The sequence below is a fragment of the Colius striatus genome, chromosome 2 (assembly GCF_028858725.1).
Source record: "Colius striatus isolate bColStr4 chromosome 2, bColStr4.1.hap1, whole genome shotgun sequence".
In the NCBI taxonomy this organism is placed as follows: domain Eukaryota; kingdom Metazoa; phylum Chordata; class Aves; order Coliiformes; family Coliidae; genus Colius; species Colius striatus.
Window position 1 is genome coordinate 1,137,052 of NC_084760.1, and position 25,444 is coordinate 1,162,495.

General features: G+C 48.3%; 1 protein-coding gene across 1 annotated transcript in view; it reads right to left on the reverse strand.

Annotated features, from left to right (window-relative positions):
- Positions 1 to 22,393, reverse strand: part of LIN28B (lin-28 homolog B) — a 79,956-nt gene extending 57,563 nt beyond the window's left edge. The window contains exons 1-2 of the mRNA XM_061990615.1: positions 22,360 to 22,393; positions 15,088 to 15,275 (exon numbers count right to left, since the gene is read on the reverse strand). Of these exons, the coding sequence (XP_061846599.1) occupies positions 15,088 to 15,275; positions 22,360 to 22,393 (222 nt within the window). The remainder of the gene's footprint in view (positions 1 to 15,087; positions 15,276 to 22,359) is intronic.
- Between the last annotated feature and the right edge of the window lie 3,051 nt (positions 22,394 to 25,444).

Here is a 25,444-nt window from a genome sequence, read left to right on the forward strand (position 1 = left end):
GGCGGTGAGCGCCAGCGACAAACAGCAAACGCCCGGGGGAAACGAGTAAATCAATATGTTTTTCTGTGCCAAGGCTTGTAAGCGTCCTGTGCTCGGTACGAGGCTGCTGGCGGTGACCGGGTCCCCGCAGCCGCCCTGCGCCGCGTCACGCCGCCCGCTGCCGAGGGACCGCCCCGTCCAGCAGGTCGGACCCGCGGCCGGCTCTTCACCGCCGTTATTTCGGTGCCCAAACACACCGACCGGCGTCTCCAGCGCGGGACCGAGCGCTCGAGTGGCCTTTCTTTTAAAACCCGGTTTAAACCGTATTAAGAGAGTGATAAAGTGTTGGACTCTTTGGCGCGTGAACAGCCAGGGAGGGGGCACGGGACACGACACGCTGGGTTATAAGCGGCCCGAGGAGGCGATCGGCAATGAATAGCCCTGAGCCCGGCCGGATCGTGGGCTGCAACCTGAGCCCGAGGGGCCGGTCCCTGCCGCCGGAGCGAGCGGGCGGCCGCCCTTAAGGAGGCTCCGGCGGCCACCGGCCCCGGCGCGGCCGGGAACGCGAACCTGCCCCGCACGGCCGCTGTCCCCACCCGAGCATCCACCTCGGCTCCTGCGCTAGGCGTTAGGAGCGGCTATGGGGCTACACCGCCAAACACAAAGGCGTATTCGCCCTCCCCGCCCCGAGCCTTCCTGCCGGCTCTTGCCACTGGCGTGAAAACCAGCAGACGCGAATCATCTTTCCTCGCTCTAGACAGTTAGTGCACATTTCGTACGTTTGTGTAGCTGAGAACACGATTTCAGATGTTTTGTTCGCTGTGGTGGCAACACTGCTGTTTTTCACGGTGAGATAAAATATAAAATAGTCTAAAATAAACATTTACAATACTTTTAAATAAGAACAGGACCAACAGAAGTTCAGTGATTCCACTCATGCGTGTTTCAAATGAAAACAGGTACTACCAGCACTTATCCAACAACCTCCTCATGGCCAAAGCGATCCGAGACAAATTTTATCTGCCCTACTTCAGCATCACCGACTCAACATGCAACACAGACAACAGCTATATAAGGAAAACATCGTAGCTCTTTCCCTGCAAGACCAAGGGGTTTCCTCCATCCACGCCGAGCACAGCGCAGAACTCAACAGCTGGCTGGCAAATCTCAGCGGCAAGGGGGAAAATTAAGACCCGGAATCTTTATTTTTGGCCCCTTGTAGATATGCATGAGCTGGATTTGCTGATGCAGAAGGGGACTGACAAACATACCAGCCGCTGTCACATGGGTCTCTGACGTTCCTTTATGCAGCGGAACCCAAACTGACCTACATCTCCAGGAGCGGGCGTGAGCACTGCAGAAGGAAGCCAACAAGGCTTGTATGCAAGTATTTAAGAGATCCCACATGAATTCATAATGAATATTTCGTTGTGGGGTTGGGTTTGGGGTTTTTTTTCTGCATTATACACATTAACTTTGCTGATTTCGTTTCTGAGTGCTCAAAAGCAGCTTTTTTTTAAGGGTAACACTTTCATGGCAATATTGTTGTGAAAAAGCTCTTCCACAAACTTGGCTAAATTCATGGAAACCAGGCGTTGCAAAATCTGAATATCTGCTTTTGACACAAAGATCTTTTGTCAGGTTAATCTGTGAAAAATTGCTTTACAATAACGCAATCAGCGTTTTCCAACAAGCCCATGTTTTAACGAAGCAGGGATTACTCTTTCACAAATACAAGTAACATGGAACCTTTTTGTTTGATAATTTACAGATTTCATGAAAGGCAATAATATGCATTTTACTTGAAATACTTACAATTTGGCTATGAGATGTGAGTGTGCCCAGAACAAAGTGCCAGCAAGGCACAGGAATTCAGACTAACTTGGTTAAACCGTTGGAATCAAAGCAAAACCAGCAAAAACACCCCATCCTAAACTTTTTGCCGTGTTAACTGGAGAAAGCCACGGGTTGGTACACACTGTTGTCCTCTTACATGTTATCTGTAAGTATTTATCTGCCAGGTTAGTCCTCCTGTAGACCTGCAATGCCAGGAATTTCAAACTTGTTCACAAAATGGCAAAGCTACTCTTAAACTAATGAAGACCCTGGTGAAAACGAACACAGGAAGGATATAAATAAAGAGGAGCTGCACTTCTCTTGATTTACATGGTACAGACAAAGGTGCTTCAAGAAATGCAGATAAATGTTCACATAAGATAAGTTCATACAAATGAAACTGGTGTATAATTAGTTTGGGAGGCATTTTAAAGGTTGTGAAGTGCTCATATCACTAAAGAAAGTCCACTAGTTTATACATACCAACCCCCCTCACATTTATTTTATTAAACTTCTCTGGTTTAAGTACCAAAGCTCACAAATCAACCTATCAGAAAAAAGCAATCCTGGAGAGAAATGGTGCATGCCTACTGGAACTTCTTGATGACTATTTCACTGATTCCACCTGGCTCAACCTTTCCTCCCTTAGTCCTTGAAGTGCAGCTAAAAATGGACTGTCCCTTTAAAATGTGACTCAAATGGAGGGAGAAAGCAGAAAATAAGCCAAGGTTTGCCAGTTCTTAAGAACTTGAGAAATAGTTGATTTCCATAATCCTAAAACCTGAACTACAGCAATAAAATCAATCACTGTGTGCCGGTTACCTCTATGCTACATAACACAACAGGCATTCCATGACACCTCCTGTGGTCACTGCTGCTTTAGCTCCCTTGTAATGGACATATTAGCAAAGAGTGAATGCTAAATTGCATATGGATAAAAGAACACCAAATTATAACTGTAAAAGCATTGTATTGCTTTATATATCATTTAAAATATACTTATTCCCACATGAAAAAATAAGCAGTGATAGTTAGGAGACACCAGAAGATGTTAAACATTGATTATTGAACACAAAACCAATTAATCTTTGCTTCAACTATGGCCAGTCTCATCTCAGTCCATTTACTGCTGTCACCAGTTAAGGAAACGATCATCCAAGGAAGAAGTGCTGTCTGTGTGAAGATTAACAATCGAGTCACAGAAGCACTTCCCACTAAACCATCAATAATGGCCAGTAAAAGAAAAGGAAACTACTGTATTGCAAAAATAAATCCCTGTGCCACTTTAGGAAATGTCTAATTGCTGAATGGAAATAAATGAAGGCAGATTAATGTAGAAATTCTTTGGGGAAACTGAACCCACTAATTGCATTTCCAAGCATAAAGAGATTCTGTTGCTCAAAGCACGCTCAGGTTCATTTTGGAAAGTATTTGCTGCCTTGCAAAAATGTTACATAGTCACTAATGCAGACAGATCAAATGGAAAAGGCTTCCTTGCGGTTTTTTACAGTAGTCTGTGCTAATTTCTGCTGCAGACAATGGAAGCAGAGACCAAATTATGAGTGGAACCTCCCTCCTCAACCAGAGTGTTTTGAGTGTAACTTCAAATGTTTTCAAATCTGGTCAGATCTTTGAATATTCAGTAGACTTTCTGAAGTTATTCTTGAGGCAGAGAAGGCACAGCCCAGAGAACTGTTCAGTCTGGAGAAGAGGAGACTGAGGGGGATCTCATTAACATTTATAAATATCTAAAGGGTGGGTGTCAGGAGGCTGGGACATCCCTCTTTTCTATAGTAGCCAGCAACAGGACAAGGGGTGATGGGATGAAGCTGGAACACAAAAAGTTCCACTTAAACGTAAGAAAACACTATTTCAGTGTTTGAGTGAGGGAGCCCTGGCCCAGGCTGCCCAGGGAGGGTGTGGAGGCTCCTTCCTTGGAGGGCTTCAAGACCCACCTGGACACGTTCCTGTGTGACCTGATCTAGGTGACCCTGCTTCTGCAGGGGGTTGGACTGGATGATCTCTAAAGGTCCCTTCCAACCCTTCCATTCTATGATTCTATAGCCTGCTATAGTGTAGACAATAGCCTAGAGTCCAGGACAATTAAGCACTCTGTAGTGAAAGATGTGGTGTTTAGTGCTGCACTAAGTGTTTGGGAAAGCATGAAGTAACACTGAACAAAATCCCGTTAGCCCAGGCACAGATTTTATCCCCAGATGTGCCATATTTCTGCCTGAAAAATCTTGATTTTCGTCCTGACACCACACCTTTAAAATCTGCTGCTGCCTTACCACTGACAGTTCAATGTCTGTGACTGGTCCTTCAGAGTCCATGGAGACATGCAAAGCTCTCTGTGGAGAAACTCTTCATTTCAGATATTGTTCATTCGTGCATCTGCTTCAGATCAACCCCCTTACAAATAACTTCTGCCTCTAACCATTACCACTAATTCCTGAAGCAAACCAAAAACAGTTTTAAAAGGTATTGTACTTTTACCTGTTTCTAGGTCACAATAGTTGCTAAACCAGAATCACACCCAAGGATCAGGATGCCCTGCTGATGATCCTCTTGGCTACAACCGGTGTGCACACTACAGCTACACTTACCCCTCTGTACAAGAAGCCACACATTCCTCACAGGGGTGACTTCTCCCCTGCATTTCCTATCCATTAAACACTTTGGGGGAAAAATGCTACGTGGAAACACTAAACAAATGTGATTTTGATTCACGTAAAACAGCTATTGCAAATGTAACCTATTACTTACTTAACATACAGGGGGGAAAAGAAAGCCCCAAACCAACATAAACCAAACAAGCAAACAACCCCAAACCAAACAATGAAGCAGACAAACAAGAAGGCAGGTTTGGCACAGCCACACCAGAATGTAATCACTGTAGCAGAGCTACCAAGCACTGTGGGGAAAGGAAAGCTTTTTGACTAGCTGCATTCACTAATATCTGAGAACCTTATGATGCTGTCAAATCTGTAACTGTCCACATCCTCCTGCCTGGACAGAGGGTTCGGTTACTTCCCCACCCCACGAATCAGTGCTCTCCCTTTAACTGGGCAGATTCTCAACATCCTTAACAGAGGGGTGCTGGGAGAAAGGCGGATGGCAAAGGACTCTGCCAGGAGGATTCTCATCCTTCCCCTTGTGAACACAGAAGCATAATACTGCAGTTACAAGGTTTTTCAGATGTCTTCCCAATACCTACCACATGACATTACTCCTCCCAGAAATCAAAGGCCCTATGCAGGTGGCCCCAACTATCTCCAGATGTCTGAATAGCTGTTTAAGATCCCAAGGCGCTCTCACTGCAAGTGTGAACTTCATTCCCCTTCAACAGAACCTGCCTGTCCTTACAGTGAAGGGTCTTTTTCACACTGCGAGCATTTCACGTGCTTCTCTTTCCTCCTGTGAGGGAATGATTTGAGACTGAGCAATTTTTTACACAGAGGGGTGAAAAACCCCACGTTATCAGCCCATGAGCTTTGCATCAGAGCAGACTGGCAAATCAGTGGTCAGGTGAAGTTGGGAAGACATTAAACATGACACATTCACAGAACAAAAAAGTAGGGTATTGTGGAAGTGCACACGAGTGACATCAATGCCAAGATCATGCCTGCACATTATGTTAAGTTTTATCACTTTAACCTAGGCAGCACTAACCCAAACCCTAGTTTGCTACTCTACATTTTGGCCACTGTGCAGGAAACAAACCAGATCACAAAATGGCCCTCGAGTTTCTGAGCCCAAAACGCCCACATAAAACCCAAAAGGATGGGAACTACCCACCTCCAGTAAGAGCATCCATACAGAACACAAAACTCACTCCTCACGCTGTCCAGTTCACTGAACAAGTTTCACAGGTTAGTGGGACCACTTTGTGTGAGAAGACTGAGCAGGATTTGGCCCATCAGTTTTGTAATAGCCACAAGGAAAGAAGGCAGGTCATGGTTTCGGTATGTTAAGCAGCAGGTAGGTTTGCTGTTGGACCTACTGCCACATTTCCATTCACCTTGATGTAGTATTGGTTTTAATATCTGGGAGGGAAGGGTAGCAAACAGATTTGTGGATAATTCTTTGATCTTATTCCACTGTGGTGTCAACAATGGCTCGTTCTCAAGGTGTGCAGTCTACGTGGCTTGGGACAAGTAATGAAACAGGGTAAGAGAGCGACGCTCGTCTGTTAAATACAGGGGGTGGCTGGGGGTCAAACCCCAAGTCTCCAGAAGTCAGCCTGGGTCTCTTCAGTACATTCTAGATTAAACCTCTTTAATATTTCTAAGCATCTGAAACATAAGGACAAACTTCTTCCCTGTTGAGGTGAGGGAGCCCTGGCAGGGGCTGCCCAGATGGGCTGTGGAGGCTCCTTCTCTGCAGACATTCCAACCCAGCTGGATGAGTTCCTGTGTGCCCTGCTCTAGGTGGTCCTGCTTTGGCAGGGGGGTTGCACTGGATGAGCTTTCCAGGTCCCTTTCAGTCCTTAAGATTCTGTGATCTTCAATCAGTCTGTTAAGAAATTACTACACATGGTCAGCAGAGGCGTTTTAAACCTCCACTTTTCCACCAAGTTTGTGTTATTAAAAACAGCCCATAAAGCCAACCAAGGTTTTGATTACTAGCTTGCAAAAAACAGCTGCAAAAGGAAAGAAAACGTTTCTAAAACTATAGCACATGTGCAGTAGGAAGAGATTTTAATAACACCTGTACTCAAAAAAGATGAAAGTTGGTGGTTGTCCCAGACCATTTAAAGCACACCAGGGCTGTCGCTTTTACTCTCAGTTTCAGCCCTGGGACTATTCTGGTGCATGTATTTATTATGACCATAAACAAAGAAAGCTGTAACACAAATCTTAAAGCAGCCTCAAGTGGCACTATAATAAAAGCAATCTAGAAAAGGAAAGGAAGAAAAAAGCCTCAAATTACCACAACTAATGAGAAGAGGGCCTCCATGGGAACTGATGGGCTTTGATGGGAATGCCCCTGCCAGCTACGTTGGTGAGAAATACACGCTTGTGAACGTTGCAGCAACGTTGGTGTCTTCTAACTGAGCATCACAAGGCCTGTAGTAGGCGTGGAGTGCTGCTCCCATTCTGTAGACAAATCCATCAGCTCCAAGTATTGATTTGTATATGCATCCACTCTGATTTCAGCTTCTAAACAGCTGTTAACAGGTGAAAATGCTAAGCTACGGTGCTAACACAGCCAAACAAACCTTTCAGCCTCCCTCCTTCCAAAACGTGTTAATTCTAGCACTAGATCAGAGCTTTGGAACAGAAAGCACCTGTGTGATTTTCTTGGCTCCTGCACTAATAACAGACCAGGGGTACCCCACATGCTCTCAGACAAGTGACTTGTCAAACGTGTTGATGTCTTTAATCTCCCAAGTGATACCTGTGGAATAGTTCAGGAGCTGTGCTTTCCAGGTTATCGACCAATTGCACTGCAGCCTGACCTATCTGCTGAAAAGACATGTACAAATTGCTATGAACATGTCCTGTACATACACTTACTCCTGTTCTGGTTGAGTAAGAAACACCCATTATTGCCATGTTATCAATTTGTCATGAATTCCTCCCACTGTTTCTGTGGTGTTTCCTAACTAGTGCTGGTATTAAACTGCAATTAAATATATTCCAACGCTACAGCTTAACTGCAATCAATAAAACAAGACAAAGAAATGTGTATAAGGTCCTCTGTGACCTGATGGAGTGGAATCTGCTTCTGCAGGGGCGTTGGGCTGGATGATCTCCAAAGGCCCCTTCCAACCCTGCCATTCTGTGATAAGACAGAACCAAAGCATGATCATAGAATCACAGAATAGTAGGAGTTGGAAGGGACCTTTAGAGATCATCCAGCCCAACCCCCTGCAGAAGCAGGTTCCACCTAGATCAGGTTGCAAGATCCAAAAACACACTGCCCAAACACCCCACTTCCAAAGCTTGGATGCCTGTACTCATTCCAACACCCATGAGTACCCTTTTTCTTGGAAGGTCACTAACACTTCCATTGTCTCTCCATCCCCAGCTGAAGGCAACACCAACATTCTCCTGTTTTGCAACAGAAGGGACTGCAGTTTCATTCATGTTTATGTGACAGTAGCTTCCAGCTCACTTTCCTCCTATACCTCCACCTCACCCTGGCAGCTGTTTGCATCCCTGGCCACCTTTCTATGGCACAGACACTGACCACTCTGATTTGTGGGGATCATGGAGCTTCTCTGATGTGAACAGTGGCAAAAATCAGATACCAAATTTCCCCAGCTGGGTCTGCCACACAGCTTCACAAGCACTTAGGCTAGCCCAACAAGGAGAGTGCTTTAAAAGCCCCTGAAGCTTACTGAGGCAGCAGCAGCGCTGCCAAATGTGAGAGTAAGACGGCTGTAGGACTCCCACCGAGAAGGGTGACTGCAGGAGTTCCAGCCTCCACCTGTTCACCACGCTGCTACGGCAGAGCCAGCTCAGCTGCTTGCAGAGCAGCTGCTGACCTGCTGCATCTTACAGCTTTGCATCTTAGTCAGTGCCCGTTCTCCCTAGTGCAGCGGACTGTGGCAGCTTCCACAGCTGCTCTGCGAGCAGCTGAGCCATCTCTGGAGGGAGGGTCTGGCATTCCCTCTAGCCATCTCCCGAGGAGCTCACCTCCCCTTTTACAACTCCCCAAATAAGCTGAGGAATAGCCTGCACATCCATTTCTCCAACTAAATGCGCTCTCGAGCAATCAGGAGACACTTCTGCACCTTGCATGCAGAGCTGTTCACTGATAATCTGCTGATGTAAAAGCAATTCAAGGATTTGCAGCTCTCACTGGTGGTACCTAGCAAGCAAAAGCTAGCCTAGACCTGTCCTGAGTTACTGTCCCTTAAAAAAACCCTAAGTATCACATAAAACCTTTCCACCGGTTATGATAACTTGCAGCTGATTTAACAAAAGGGGAGGGAAAAGCACCCTTAAATACAGGGAATGAAAAGTGTATATATGGTATGTCTTTATTCCTTTGTGTTTGTTTAAGAAACATCATAAATGGTCTTTAACTTCTGTTTCTAGGTTCACAGAACCACAGAATCTCAAGGGCTGGAAGACTTGGAAAGCTCATCCAGTGCAGCCCCCCTGCCAGAGCAGCACCACCTAGAGCAGGGCACACAGGGACTCATCCAGCTGGGTTGGGATGTCTCCAGAGAAGGAGCCTCCACAGCCCATCTGGGCAGCCCCTGCCAGTGCTCCCTCACCTCAACAGGGAACAAATTCTTCCTTGTGTTTCTTTGGAAACTCTTCTGTTTCAGCTTGTCCCTGTTTCCCCTTGTCCTGTCATTGGCCATCCCTGAGCACAGCCTGGCTCCAGCCTCCTCACACTCACCCTTGATGGGTTTATAAACATGAATAGGTTCACAGGAACTTTCTTAAATCACACCTTTAAGGTCACTTTTATACACCTTTGCAGAAACTGATGGGCCTGATTTTGCTTCTGTTGATAATTAGTGGAGAAAAGTGACAGGAATTACCGGGCTACATAAGGAAGATGGATTAAACAACATTTACACCGGAGTATACTTTGTAAAGACTCTAAATCAAAACTCTGGATGGCTCCAGACAGACTTACTACCTCAGTAATGTAGTTGCAAACCAGGATGAGCAACAATAACATTTTTTCCCCAATTCACTTCCTTTTAGCTTTGGTTCATATATCTGCTTTGATATCTTATGTTTGTGCCTCAGACAAAATATCCTCTTCCTTCCAGCATCCCAGCCCCTGTGCACAACTTCCTCAGTCTTGGAGAAAGAGAGGATAGCATGCCCTGGAAAGAGTATATACCTACTACTCTGCCAAAGAGGAAAACCTCTCGAGACAAAATAACCCCACTGCAGGCCTCTGTCTGATTTTTGCTTGTCGACATTTCAACCTCTTCAACAAAATCTGATTGAACAGCATTCAGGTTTAACAGAACTTTCCATGCACTTCAATACCACATGCACCTATTCATCAAAATGCACTGCAATGTAGGGTTTTGATGTAGACAGATGAAATCTGGAGGGTGTTTCCACAGATGGTGGCGGCTCTGTTAACTCTAGTACTGAATTTCAAGCTTCTTCAGACAATCACCTTAAACCATCAAGCCCTCAGTGAAGCGTTTCACCATCTGCCTAGGACTTGAAATGTAGGACTGGGCCTAATTAGTAGCAAAAATAAACAAATAAGGAAGGAGCAATCCCAAACCAGGTTGTTCTGCCCCACACCACAAAGCCACCGTCCTCATCACCTCAAGTCAATTTTCTCTGTATGCTCCAGCACAGCCGGCGAGTGCCAAAGCTCAGCTCTGGATTTCCAACAGTCACCCAGGTTCTACAAGATCCCTGATACACGTGCTCACTGCAGACACACATTTACTCCCCGTTTGCTTCCTTCCTCAGCTTCCCTCTCCAAATGCCACTAGCTACTTCTGTTTTGATTAGGACTCAGCTTTCCTGGTCCCCAGTAGAAGTCAAAGATGACAAGCCTGCAATAACACGCTCTACATGGAGACTTCTGCACTTCAAACAAGCACTGGTATGTACTATTTAACAATGAGAAGCAATGTGATATTGACCCCACTTGCTTGCCCAGAACTTCCAGTTTCCCCAGGCAATTAAGAAGCTTTTTACAGGCTCATAACAATGCAGAAATGGCAAAGATGTGCTAGATGAATGGATGCATCCTTGCAAAAGCACGAGGTCACATGTGTAATAATATATGCCAGTCAGCATTCAGTGTGTCACGTCATGCCCAACTCGATCCTAGGATAAAGTAGTTAAACTGTGGCTAAAATACCAGGAATGTAAAGAACAGACACTTGATGGTCAGTCAAATTAAGGGAAAAGGTTTCTTTTCAGATGCTGCTTACATGTCTAGTTTTCCATTCATTCTTCTGTTCACAATCATACCTGAATAGTCTCAGTAATTTTCCCTCCTTCTTTTGTTACAGGTACAACAACAGGAGCAACAATTACAACATCTAAAGGACAGCACAGTGCAGGAGGACTCCACGAAAGAAAAAAGGCTCTCTTCCATCTCTACAAACCTTATATTGGCAGTAACTTGCAGCAACATTAAGAATTTTCAGATGAAAGTGAAAAATTTCAAACCAACCGTGTTCCTTTCAAGGAGAAAACAAAACACACCAACCCCTGCGTGCTGCTCCTCCCTTCCTTCCTCTCACCACCTCATGAAAGACGATCCCAAAGGAGGATCAGGTTTAAGGTCCCAGTTCAGAAATCCTGTCGCAGTCCCTTAACATGGCAACAGCTCTGGACTTGAGAGCCAGGTCCTAACAAACATCTTCTAAATGGAACAACCCATCTCATCCTGAGAGACCACACTGCTCAGGAAGAGACTGGCAAATCACAACCCTTGATACTCACAACTGCGTTATTTCATTGCATCTGTTTACCTCCAGCACCCTTCCCTCCGTTACCATCTTTAACATCTGAGACTTACACCAAGCAAAAGAGAACAGACACGTTTCCAGCACATGCAAGTAAAAAGAAGCCACAGCATTCAGCCTCACTGCCAGCATCCAAAAAAAGCTGCGAGTACCATTTTTCAGCACAGAAACAGATCCACAAGCCTCATCCTTTTCTCTGACCTGGGGAAAGCTCATGTGCACCACACAGGGTTCCACTCGCCTCACCTCTCCAGTCTGCTTTACCCTTTGACAAACAGATCTCCTCCTACAACTTAGGGAGAGCTGTTCACACGCAGCTATGTGCAGAATTCAGCTCCTAACAGATAAGCAAACTCTATTATTCATTCCATGCCAACTTACTGAAAGCCCAAATGACCATACTGAGACAAACTCACCCAGGTGAACATTCCTTGGATTTAACAGCGTTACAAAGGACCAACTGCTACTCTTCCTCTTTTTGTTTCCCATCTACAAGAAACCCAGTGGACAAGGCACGTTGCTGCACTGGGCATGGCTTGTCTTTGGAAAGCAAAATCGGGCTTTAGGACTTGTCATTTTGATATGACACTGAAACACTTGACCCAAGCTTAGAAGGTGTATCAGGACAAAGCTGGAAAAGAGCAAGAGTGTAGATGTTTGTAAGGGCACCATATTTACACTGCACACACACACACACACACACACACGTGGCTGACGTGCTCTGACCTTAAATAATGCATCTAGCTCCAGGCACCAGAAGGGTAACAGCAACCTGAGCGTGGTTCAGAGCAGATCAATCAAAATGATCAATGCTGAAGGAAGGACTTGAAAGGCAGAGCTGAAAACTCCATAGCGTGGCTGTTTCATGAAGGGAACTTTCACTGGGTGAAGGGGAAGAGAAGTCCCAACAAAAGCATCATCCATCAGAAGTACATCAATATGCACAATTAGCAAAGGACTGACTGGAGGAAAAAACCCATCTGTGACTGTAATCTGCTCACAACCAAGGGGGGAACTCCGACAAGAGAGTAAAATTATCTATTGCAAGCTCAGAACTCTAGGTGTAATGAGACTCAACAGTTAATTTCCTCAACTATTACAGGAATTTTGACTCACATCCAGTAAGTTTTTTACCCACAGCCAGATCTCATCAACTGAGCACAACCTCACCATGAAAAGGTAAAGGAAGGAAAGATGTTGTTGCAGGGTTCAAGCTTGCATTGACAGGAGCTGGACTGTGTAAGAGAGAAGCTTCTTTCTTCTGCCTGGACTGTACAAAACGATACTGGTAGCTACACAGACTGCAGAAGGCCTGAACTCATGCAACACTATGCACACACAAACCCACGATGAAGCGTGTTCAAGGCGTTTTTGAACAGCAATATGTTGTTCCAACAGATTCATAAGATAACACCTTTGCCTTGAAAAGGCCTTTTCTGGTGACTAAATTTCTCAGATTAATGAAACTAACAGGAAGAGGGGCTCAACCACCTTTCAGGCAACGGGCTCTGTTGTACAAGCAGCACTGCTGAGCAACATCACTCATTTAAAGGCATCGTTGTGCGCTGGCTACTACTGTTACCACGGGTCGGTTAGCCAGCTAACATGGAAGCACTGTGTACAGCAATAGAAATGACCTGAAATGTACTCTGAAACAAAACAGATGCTGCTGCTGCACGTGAAATGGAGACAAACTGCTTTTGACTGATAGAAGATTCACATTACTTTATGTATATCCTAGATTTCATCAGAAAGGAAAAGGTGACAAATGTGTTCTGTCATAAGAGCCATGCATCGCATATACACACACACCCATGTATATATACATATATAAGTAATACCTTCACTCAGTAAGACACATCTCTCAGTAATATTCCAAATGACCCAGGCACAGGGTTCCCATGCGATGACACACACTCTTTTTCACTGCAATTCACACTGTGATAGGTCTTAGAAACCCAAAGACACTGATAAACTGTAGATGATTAAAGCATAAACAAAGATGTCTCACATTTCCTTCTTGTTCCCTCCTTCAGGGCTCACAACTTCATGCTTCTCACATGCTTGTTGATTATTCTCCATTACTGCTTTCCATGTTTGGAACAGCACACCTTATTCACATTTAAATGCATTGCACTGTTGTGCAGTTGGATGCACTTGGATTTTATTTCCACAGCTCTAAGGATATCTTTGTTTCTAAATGCATTTTTTTAATTATCAACGCTGCCATTCTTCATAAGTTTCTATTATTTGGGAAGCAAAAAGAATGACACAGAATGACAGAAAATCGGATGGAAAAAAAGGCATTTTATCCTTGAAGTAAATTCACAGAGCTGTAAAGAGCAGTTTCACCAACTGAAAAGGTAGAAAGGAGGGAAGAAAAGCAGGGAAACCAGGAGGAAGAGTGCTCCTCCTTTGATAAGCACTGCATTCATTCGGCAGCAAGGGGCATGGGGGAGGGGGAGAGAGCACCTCCCGTGCCAGTACAAAGCAGTGAGTGTAAGAATTTGGTACATTCTCTGTCGGATTCTAGGCTTTGTGGATAATTCCAAATGCAAGCAGGTAAGACTGATATTCAGGCCCTGAGGGCCAGGGTAAGACAGCAGGATCAGAAATGCACCCCACCAAGGAGCAACGGCAACAGCAGCAGCATTCCTCCCATGTTTCGGTCACCTTCTAATTAACCTAATGAAAGGTGTATTGTTTAAAGAAGTCGGATGAGAATTACCACAGATATGGCCAAGCCATCACAGGGAACAGTGAAAGGGAATCACTGCATAATCGTGGAACACCCCCCTGCCCCGTCACTGCCAACGTCACAGAAAATGGCCAACCACGTAAAAAGTTAAGATGCCTTTCTGCCTTCCTAACATGGCCCTAGCCAGACCCAAAATGGTCTCTCTAGCTGATAGCGCTCTTCTGATCCCAGAGAAGACGTCGTTGCAACTGCAGACTAACAGAAGGGCTCCTGCTTCACAAACCACACCACAGAGCTTGGGAATAGCTCCCTCAGCTTTGTCATTTTGTCCGTGTCTGGCATCAGGGGCTCCCGTGCATGAAAGCGTTCATGCCAGCTCCCACGTCCAGGCTGCTCTGCTTAAAGCTAAACCCGAGGGCCACACGGCCCTCCTCTCCCCAGCAGCACGACAGAATTGGTCCCAATTCCTTCACCTTTACCAGCTTTGGGGTTTGTTTTTTTTTGTCTAGGAAGGAGTATTTTAAAACCAACCAAGCAAACCACACACAGGCTTCGGAGTATCACCACAGGGATGCTCCCAGGTCCCAATTACTGCAGAATAACTCTGTAATTATGTCTTCATTTCACTAACTAATCTCAGATGAGCTTTTAAAAAGCAAGAAAAACGTTTGGAGTCGTATTCAAACGTTATCTGGATGAAACCCGACATTTATTTATCCTTTTCCAAGCTTAATCCAGTTTAATTGAAAGCCTTTTTTTTCCCCTTCCCTTTTCCAAAAGAAAGGCACATCAGCTCACAATCAGTCTGGTGACAAAAGATAAACCTTGTTAAAAACAAAAGCGTGGCATTTGAAAACAAACAAAAAGCACGGGAGCAACTCCTAACCAAGCAGGACCGTGTGAAGAAACACCACCAGCCCTTTGCTCAAACCTCCAGCCACAGAGACTAAGCGCAATCTAAAGACCTTATTTACTCAAATCGTACACCGCAACAAAACCACTATCCGAGGCAACGCTTTTAATTACAGATGTACCTAAAGACCTAGGAAAAAAAACCCCAAGCTTACTTCTCTTCACGTGAAACCGGAGCCCCACTGAGCTCAGCCAAATGTGGCTGCCTGAGATGGAAGGCAGGGGAAAAAAAATGTCTTACTTGGTGTACAAAGACATCAACTGGAGACTCCAAGGGGCTTCCCTCTCGGTTGCTCATGGAGATAAACCCGAATCCCATTCTCACATTAAACCATTTGCAATGGCCGGTTCCGTGCAAAACCTGGGATTCCTCCTCTTCCTCCTGCTCCGGCAACTTCCCGGGCTCGTCTCCACCTTTACTCGCCCCTGCTGAGGAAGAGGGAAAGGCGTGGGGGGCGGGATGGGGGGTTGGGAGTGGTGCGGGGAGAGGGGGGGTGGAAAAAGAAGGAAGGTGGGGGACAAGATGCAAAGGATAGAGTTAAATTCTGGTAACAGAATTGGCGCTGTATGAAGGGGTCACTACAGAGGGAACGAGGGGGAAACGACAACAAAAAAAATCGAACAGAACAAGAATCTAAACGCAAACGGCCGAAAGATATATTTTTTTTCGTTAAAATAAGCAACTTCTCCCCAAAATGCGTGAATAAAAAAGGGCAATGAAAATGCCCGGAGGTTGGAGGGAGGAAGCACCGCGGCACGGAGCCTCTCCCCCGCCCTCTGTGCCTGGGCAGCCCACGTTGCTGTACATACGTGCATTTTTCCATTTAACTCCGTCTTTCAGCCACATTACAGCCCGGAACGCGATACTTTACTTGAATATTGCTGGTTTAAGACCGATCCCATTTCTCAACAGAAAACTCTCAGCCCAATTAGTCTCTCCTCGCAAGGCGCAGGACCCGAGGGAGGGGGGAGAGGCCGGTCGGGGAAGGGGTGGAGGAGAGAGAATAAGCCAAATTGGGTAGATTGCACAACTAGTTACTGCACATGCGGCGCCGAAACCACTATTTTGCACCGTGTCTCCATCTCTCCTTGGAATAAACTTTCGATTAAAGTCGGGACAGGTGTACGGCCGTTTTCTCTCATCCCACCACGGCAACTGTGCTTAATCAAACAGGAACAATTCAAACAATAGCCCCCTGAAAGCTTTTCAAGTTGTGAATCGGTGTGGGCGGTACGGAACAGTTTCTTAGCTGGGTAACAATGGGTTAGGAGAAAGCCCCCTTGCGCGAGCTGCTAAAAAAGGGTAATGCATAGTTGGGTTAAAGGGGGAGGGGGGGGGGAAGAGGGTGGGGGTTAGAACGAGCGAGCGAGTGAAAATCATAGTAAAACAATAGAAAAAAAGAAAATTAACCTTCGGCCATGTTGCCCCACGGGCCCTCTGCTCCAAACTCGTGAGATGAAAACTTTCCCTGCGGATCGAAGTGCTCTTCTGCATGGATCTCACATCCTGATTTTGAACGATCGCAAATTTAGCTCGCATGGTCTAATGTCCTTTCCCTCTCTCGCTTTTCCCCCTTCTCCCTGGCTCCGTTCCTGGCCCCCTGCGCACACGTGACTCGGGCAATTACATGCTTTCTTGCGACTAATTTCAGATCGGATCCTTCAGGGGCTGGCAGGAGGCAGGAGCAGCCAATCGCCATTTCCACTCGGCTGACACGCCACAGTAATTTATGAATGAACAAGAAATTTCCAACACGTCTTTTTGGGGGGGTTTTTTTTTGGTCTTTTTTTTTTGGTCTATCTGGGTTTCCCCCCCCCCCTCCCGACAGCTCATCTGCGGCGCTTCGTTACGGGAAATCGCCATGACGTGTCGTTCTGGGCTTTCTGCAGTCCCGTGCCTGCATCGAGCCGTAGGGAGATCCGTGTGTTTGCAGGGACAAGCCCGAGAGCAACGCGCGTGGGCTGAGGCGGACGCGCTTTAACGGGGGCTGCCGGCGGGGCCGCGCACACGCGGGATGCTGACGAGGGACGGACCGACACGTGTGTGTGTGTGTGTGTGTGTGCGGGGCCGCGCACACGCGGGATGCTGACGAGGGACGGACCGACACGTGTGTGTGTGTGTGTGTGTGTGTGTGCGGGGCCGCGCACACGCGGGATGCTGACGAGGGACGGACCGACACGTGTGTGTGTGTGTGTGTGTGTGTGCGGGGCCGCGCACACGCGGGATGCTGACGAGGGACGGACCGACACGCGTGTGTGTGTGTGTGTGTGTGTGTGTGCGGGGCCGCGCACACGCGGGATGCTGACGAGGGACGGACCGACACGCGTGTGTGTGTGTGTGTGTGTGTGTGTGGACACGCGCCGGCGATGCGGCACATCGGCGTGTGGCACCGCCGGCGACAAACACGGGCACACGCGTAACCGTTTGCACCTGAAGAAAAGCCCCCCGCGTGTGCCGTGTGCGTGTGCCGTGTGCGTGTGCCGCCGCCGCTCCTGCCTTGGCTGCACGTTACTAACCTCGCATTCAAACCAAAAGCGCGCCGGAAACGCGATATCACCTTAATACGGCCCAGAAAGTGCCGGGGGAGGGGGCGGCGTGGGGAGGGGGGGGGAAGGGGACAGGGTAGCGTTTCAAAACATTGCTGGAGGGGGATGGGGCGAGGAATTGTACTTCACAGGTTTCTCCGCCATCTCTTTCCGGGGGAGGGGATGTGATTAATGACTTCCTAAATAAGAGCCCAGTTTTCAAGCCTGGTATTGGAGTGAACCTCAATCAGCAGCGATTGTTCCCCCGGAGCGCGGGGGAGAGCAGAGGGGGGATGGGGAGGAGGAGGAGGAGGGCTGACAGAGGAAAGGGTTTGCTGGAGAGGAGGAAGGCGGAAAAAAAAAGCCAGAGGAAGAAGACAAAGGGGAGGAATAACGCCGGCCGGGACTGACGGTTTAAGTCCTCGGCAGCAGCGGGCGGGGGATCCCACTCGGGAACGAAACGCGTCCCGTGTCCGGAGCGCCCCAGGAGCCGGGCTGAGCCCGTCGGTCCCGCAGGTACGCAGCCGGCAGCCCGCTCGCCAAGCAAGGCTGCTGCTGGGGTACCGCCAATTGCGAAGCGAAAAACAAACCAAAACAACAACAAAACAGTAAACAAATGATATCCCCTTCGTTAGGTGAGCTTCCGTTGTATTCTCCGTCTGCCCCGTCTCCTTCGGTGCAGACGAAGGCAGGAAAACATGGGGTTTTGCCTCTTCTGTCCTCCCCACCGCCAGCCCGCCCCTAACCTCACTTCACATCCAGTGCTGTGCAACCTTTAAACGTCGCCCATACCTTGTGAAAACCTGGGCTCAATTACTTTCTTATTAACACCCCTTCCCCCCCTCGCCCCCGGCACCTTCTCTTATCCCAAGGACACACACAAACAAAAGCCGAAGCGACAAACCGATCGGCGCAGCGCCCGCGTACGGGGTGGGGGGGAGGGGACGGGGGTGTTACGCCTTTTCAAAGCACTTGCTGTTGTTTGGGAAGTGGCGTCGATCAGTCTGCCCAATTAAGGGGGACGCCTTTGCCCCCACCGCCCTCTCTACTCCCTTTGTTGCCTTTCAGGAGAGCGTCAATGCCCCCGCCAGCGCCGCGGCTTCGTGTGAACCACCAAGGTGCTGAGTTTGGAGCTTTGCTGGGAAGAAGCGAGGGGGTGGGCAGAAGCGAGCAAACCCGGCCAGTGGGGCAGAACCTTTAAATCCTGACATTCCTTTGCAGTCTTCGACCGTAAATTTCCTATAGGTTATTTCAACAGTGGAGGTCGACAGTCCCACACCGACCTGCCTTACGCCTTCGTGCAACACACCATTCCTTTTTGCTCCTCAACCTCCCTTCCCCCTTTGCAACAGCGATTATTTTACGATATTAAATCACCAGTAATGTTATATGCTTGGATCTTGTGACCGGGACGATATCTAATATATAATAAATATACGAGATTTTAACAGGCGTGAAACCCCAGCTACGAGCAAATCTGAGCTCTCCGCCCCTCCCTCCCGAAACACAGCATTCTGTTTAATACCGTTTTAACGTATGTTTTGGGGTTTGTTTTCCAAATTGATTAAAAAATATTGACACTTGGTATAAAAAAAAATCTTTTAGAGGCTGGAAGATTGGTTGAACAGACGCAAACTGAGTGGATTGAGTTCATTAACAAAATGTCTTGTTAGCAAATTTCAGTTAAAATTCAGTGCAATGTGGTATTCTTCGACGAACAAATGAATGGCTTAAAAAAACCCATTAAATAAACGTATGTAAAGACATTTATTGCAAAGGAATTTTTTTAACCTTGTAAAATAATGCAGATTTTGTAAAATGAGAGTGCGAGGGAAGGTTTTTCAAACGGCCTTTACGGAGAATTTTCAGGCCTCCAGTATTAGTGGAATTAGGGTTGGGGTCACTGGACTGGTCACTGGTGTCAGATGTTATCGGCTCATTCATTTCCTGCAAGGGACATCAGCCTTTCAAGTTTTGTGGAAGGTAGAGAGCTGTGGCCAGCTGGGAACTCTCCGGGAAAGGCAAAAAGAAAAAAGGGGGGAAAAAAAAACCCTTCCAAAATTAATTCACAAAGGATCGGGGGAGAGACTGGAGCATAAAAGGTGGGGGCAAAAAAGCCTTGAACAAGCCAGTTCGTGAGGGGGGGAAATTAATAGTAATAATTGATATATTTAAAAGGTATTTCTATCCTCACGATTTGCTAAATAGATATTAATTTTGGTAAAGACAATTATAGGAAGCTGGATTAATTGTCTTTCTAAATGCACAGCAAGAGCTCACTTGAAACTGCGTAACCAAACCCAGCCGTGTCGCGTTCTGTCGCCTTCCTAAAACTTTTACAGTCCCAACTCCGGTTTCTTCCAAACCAAACAAAACACAGCAAAAGACCCCCGCTTCCAAAAAATACCCAAACAACCCCTAAACAGACAAAAACGCGGAAAAAAACCCCGCAAACCGCCAAACAAACGACTGCCCCGCGTGCTTTTAAAACAAAACAAGTGTTTTACACTTGAAAGCGGGGCACAGCCAACATTTCTTCCTGACTGGCAGGCGGGAAAGGTGACAGAGAGCCCCTGCTCCGCCTCCCCCCTCCCCTCCTTCCCGGCTGGGGGTTGCTCTGCTCCGCGGCCGCCCCACGCACGACAGCGGCTCTCGCTGATGTTTGACTGAACAAAACGCCCGTCGGGTTTCCTACGCGCTTTCTATCGAAAACGGCTCTTCCTAAGTAGCGGGATGAAGGGGGAGGCTTTCCGGACGCTCCCTCAAGGCAGAGCCCCTTGGCCTGGGGGTCGGTGCGGCCCCTCGGGGGGCCCAGGGGCTCTGCCGGTGCGGAGCTCCTCCCGCCAAAACGCCCATCACCTACAGTTTGGGCGCCAAATTCGGTTTCCCTTTCCGCCGCCGCGAAGCTCCGGGGCGGAGGGTGGGGGGTTGCCACCGGCCCGACGGGCTTTGCTGTCGACAGTCTCTCAGGGGGTCGGGGAGGGGCGGGAATGAGCGTTCCCAGGCGGACACCGAAAGCCGGGTGTGAGGGCTCTGTCAGTGCCCGCGGGCACAGAGGCGGGTCTGCTCCCCGCAGCCCTCCCCCGGCGCTGGGCTTTTTTGGCTTTTGGTTTCTCGTTTAACGTTTCTATAAAATGAGATTCTTTCCCGTGTGGGAATGCGGGACGTGCGTTCCCAAATCATGTCGGACCGTGCCTACCCACACAGCAGCTCTCCTCTTTTTATTCCCCTCCGCACCATTCCCGCAGGGTTGTCATTGAATGGAGATATTTTTAACAAAGCACAGCTCCAACCCAGCTGCGCGCTTCCCCTGGATAGGGGCGGTGAGGGACGGGATTCGCTCGACGTGCATCTTACGGGGGAAAGAAGTTACCGGTTTTATAACGCTGCCTTCGCACCGCGCCCGTCCCGAACGACGCTGCAGGCGCAGCGGGCACCTCTCTCCCCGATGCAACCGGAACACAGCTTTGGGAGGCTCCCGACAGGCGCTACAGCCGGGGCGGGCGGCACCTCCGCGGGCGCGCACGGCTCCCGCAGCCCGCCTCCGCCTGCCCCGGGGACACGGGCCGGGCCTCACGGACCGTCCGCAGCCGCCGCTGCTTTCATGGACGGCCGGAGCGCGGTTTGAGAGGACAGGCGGCGGCTGCGGGAGCCGCGGCAGGATCGCTGCCGGGGGTTATAAAGCGCTGCGAAGCGCTGTAAGGGCGGCCGGCACCCATGCAGAGAGCCCCGCTGCAGGATGTGGGCTCACGTACAGGAACAGTCGCTCAGCTGCGCGTTTGCAACTGATAGCCACCGCTTCCCCGCCGCATTTAAGGAGGCTCCAGCCAGTCGTCGCGTGGGTCCGTCCGACGGGGTTAAAGCCCCGCGGGGACGGCCTGCCCGCCCCGAGTACCCAGCGGCCCGGTTTCACTGCTCCCCGCAGAGCGGGGCGATGAGCGTCCGCGCCTCCGGAGCCCCCGCTGCAGCCCAACAGCCGCCTCCGGAGCCCCCGCTGCAGCCCGACAGCCGCCTCCGGAGCCCCCGCTGCAGCCCGACAGCCGCCTCCGGAGCCCCCGCTGCAGCCCGACAGCCGCCTCCGGAGCCCCCGCTGCAGCCCGACAGCCGCCGCCGGAGCCCCCGCTGCAGCCCGACAGCCGCCGCCGGAGCCCCCGCTGCAGCCCGACAGCCGCCGCCGGAGCCCCCGCTGCAGCCCGACAGCCGCCGCCGGAGCCCCCGCTGCAGCCCGACAGCCGCCGCCGGGGGAGTCCGAACCTCCAGAGCCCCCGCTGCAGCCCAACAGCCGCCTCCCGAGCCCCCGCTGCAGCCCGACAGCCGCCGCCGCCGGGCGGGTCCGCACCGCCGGAGCCCCCGCTGCAGCCCGACAGCCGCCGCCGGAGCCCCCGCTGCTGCCCGACAGCCGCCGCCGGAGCCCCCGCTGCTGCCCGACAGCCGCCGCCGGGCTGGGGCTGCGTGTCCCGGCGGGGAAGCCGCGCAGGCGCTGTTCCCCCCCGCCCAGCACGCAGGTTAAGCCGGGTCCCGAGCCGCCTGCCCACCCCACGAGCCGGCCCTCGGCGGAGCCCCGCGCCCCCGCATGCGCTGCCGGGCACGGCGGGACCCCGGCCAGGGCGTGCCCTGCCCCCGGTGCGTGGGAATCACCCGCAACGACAGAGGCAGGCAACCAACTCCCGGAGTTAAAACCAGGGGAGTCGGGCCGTCGGTACATACGCAGCGCTGTCAGACCCGCAGCCTTCTGCCAGGCTCCTACAGTTCACAGCAGGTCCCTGACGGTGGGGTACTGCAAATAAACTTTCCTGACGACACCGTTTATTTGTCTTACAGAACACTCAAACCGCATCAAGCGAGAACTCGGAAGCTTGTGCACGAAATTAACGATTCCCTCCTCCCCAAGCACTGCGTTCATCAGTCCGGGGGACACGAGGGCTGCAGCACCTCAGCTTTACAGATAAGACAGTCAGCCGTGTAAGACGCTATAGAGGAGACTGACCTGAGCCTGAGGAGACCTTCTTGAATGACCTCATCGTCTTCTGAGGAACCTAAAATCAGAGAGCTGCAGTCAGTACTGTGTACATTATACCAGAGTACGATATTTAATTACCTCTTCTCCACTTTAACGGCTCATTAGAACGCCGTAAAATGCCAGGGCACTGACTCTGTGAAGTGACCTGTAACCTTATTAACTGTTTGAGACTTACCTAGCTCATCAGAACCACGATGAGATAACCAAGGCATGAGACCAGGCCTTTTCCCCCTCCCCCAGGCATCCCCAAGGCATTGCCCCTTTCATTGGTCTCTTGTGAAAGCTACACACAGTTGATGAGGAGGGAAAAGACACAGATTTGCAGGATATTGGAAGGTGTTTGTTTCCTTTATCAATATTTAATGGCAATAGGTAACCTAAGAACTAGTGAGTTGTTGTCACTATGCTTAAATTGTGCAAACTAAGCAGTCATACCTTGTACATGACTGAACCCCCTCCCCCCAGAAATGATTCTTTGGGATTTTTTCGTGGTCACAACTGTAACTTGAAGCCAATTCAGGAGAATCAAAAGAAAAATGCTTTCAGTTGTGTCAGTTACAGAGCAGAGTATGTAATGGCATTGAAATCGAGGTACCTAGCTGAACAAAACCGATTAAGCATAAAAATACAGACGTGGGGGTACTTCTGACCTAGTTGAGCAAGGAGTGGCTGATTTTGGATAATGCCATAAGAATATCACACAGAGAATTAGTACTGCAGAGGGCAGGAAGCATGAAGGAAAAGACCTTGGTTTTCGAGTTAGCTTGGTGTTTAGGCTGTCCAGTTTAATACATGAAAGATGGACAGGAGCATGCACAAACTCACCTGCTACAAGCCAGTCCTTTTGTCACCCCTTATTGAATAACCTGCTTTAACTAAAACCCTTCCAAAACAAACAAGGGATTGCATTGCCCTCCAGTTCAGATCTAAGCCCAAGTCTCTTCTCTGTTAGACAAATCTGAGATTTGTCTTTTCCCAGATTAACGGCACCTCCTGACAGTCATCCTGCTTACTAAAACAAAATGGGATATTCCATCAGGAGGGAGCACAGCTGGAAGAAGAACCACAAGCAAATGAGAATCAGATTTCTCTTAACTTCTTTCCTCCTACAGTCAGTTACCCCAAGTCCTTTCCAAAACACCAGCAACCAGGAAAGGGGATGGGACAGTATTTCTTTCCAGTGCAAGGACACTGGCAAGCGGATGCAATTCCTCTTCCTTTGTAGCAGCTTCAGTTTTCCACTGGAATTGTGTGGATTCCTGCCTTTTGTCAAACCTAGCTCTGCTTTTACACCTTCAAGCAGCAGAGCCCAGTCTCTTGTGTCTGCTGCTTTGTTCTGCCAACCTGTGGCTATGTGGCTTTTGTGCCTTTTGGATTTACTTGCATTATTTATACAACATAATGAAATATGCAAGCATCGTAAAGGATCCCTTCTTGGCTGTGGCACGTACTCTACTTCGAATTATGAAGGGATAACAAAACAAATATAGGAGGGGTGCTGTCACGACTTTCACGGCAGAAAAGTACCCTTAAAAATTGCAGCATCAACCAGCCCAAGCACAAGTTATTCCTGTTTCCAGTATTGCCATTTAGTATCACCTCTGTTTCAGGGTTGATTATTAATTAGGATAATAAAATAATTAGGATAATAAAAAGGAGAGGTGATTTTTTTTATACAGTAGTTATAAGAAGCTTAGCAAGATGATATATAGAACTTGGGACAAGGGCAGTTAGTGTCGAAAAGCCTGGACATTCTGATTACATCAACTCATTCAAACCAGATAGTTGACACGAGAAACTCATTGGCATGTATTTTACTGCATCCCACTGAAAGCCCTAAGAAATCAGACCCAGGTTTTGGCTCTGAAATGGCCCCTGGTGAGCTCCCCTGTGCCTCCCTATGCTGTACAAAGCAGGGAAAATATTTGAAACTATCTTGGCATTCACATGAACTTTGTAACTGCAAATAACCAAAAAAGTGCTGTTTAGGAAGCATGTACTGGGCACCAAGATGGTTTTAGATAAAAAGCTACTTGCTTAGAAAACAGTCCTTGTTTGAAGTATGCCTTCACAGCGTGTGCAAGGGTACTGTAACAGAAGCCACAAAAATAATGCAACAGCACATGGAACTATTGCAGGATAGGAAATTGAATGAAAAGGTTTAGTATCAGATAAAGACACACTGAGAGCCATCCAACAAAGGTAACCCACCTTTCCTTACAGGTAGCATATCCTGTAATTCAACTCACTTAGCAGCCCATACAGTTTATTTTTGACAATCTGTTGTCCTTATAAATCAGTAACTTTATACCTATTTTAAAAAGCCCAGCTCTTTGACAAGCATTGTTTTGAGTCCACTTAAGCAAGCTTGCAGCCAAAAGATTCAGAAACATGATCTGCTTGGATGAGAGCAATGCAGACTTGACAGTTACCCCAGGTAAATTAACTACATGCTTTCACCCAAAAATGATTTGAAAAGAGAAAGTTGGATATTAAAGCTGTTTCTTTCATAGCTGGTGGTAGCCAAGGGACTGATGTCTTCCACACAGTAAAACCAGCAGTGCTTCCTTCAAAGCATGACGAATACTGTAAGTAGGATCAGAGTGCAGAACAACCAGAGAACAAACCCCACCAACAATTTATTTGCTAACAAACAGGTACAATAGCGATGCAACGGAAAAGAGGAAAACATCCTGATGTGAAAGGAGATCTTTTAGTTTACTCAGCAGCCCGGTGACTTAAACGGGTGAATGCTGCAAAGTGCATACACAACTTCACAACTCTGTGTACAGAACCCAAGCATCGAAAAACCAGAAACCATCGGTTCTTAAAATATAGATATTCCCCACACACGTTGGTCAGTTATATTAACCCAGCAAAAGCATTTGTAACGAACTTTGCCACTTACCCTTTCAACCAGTCAGTGAAAATTAACACTTTACTCTTGTTTACAGTTCTTGCCTGTTGGCACAAGTACTATGCACACTGCATTTGATTTCAGAATGGAGTGTTGCCTTACACTCTGAACTAATTTGTCCATGGCTTCCTCAAC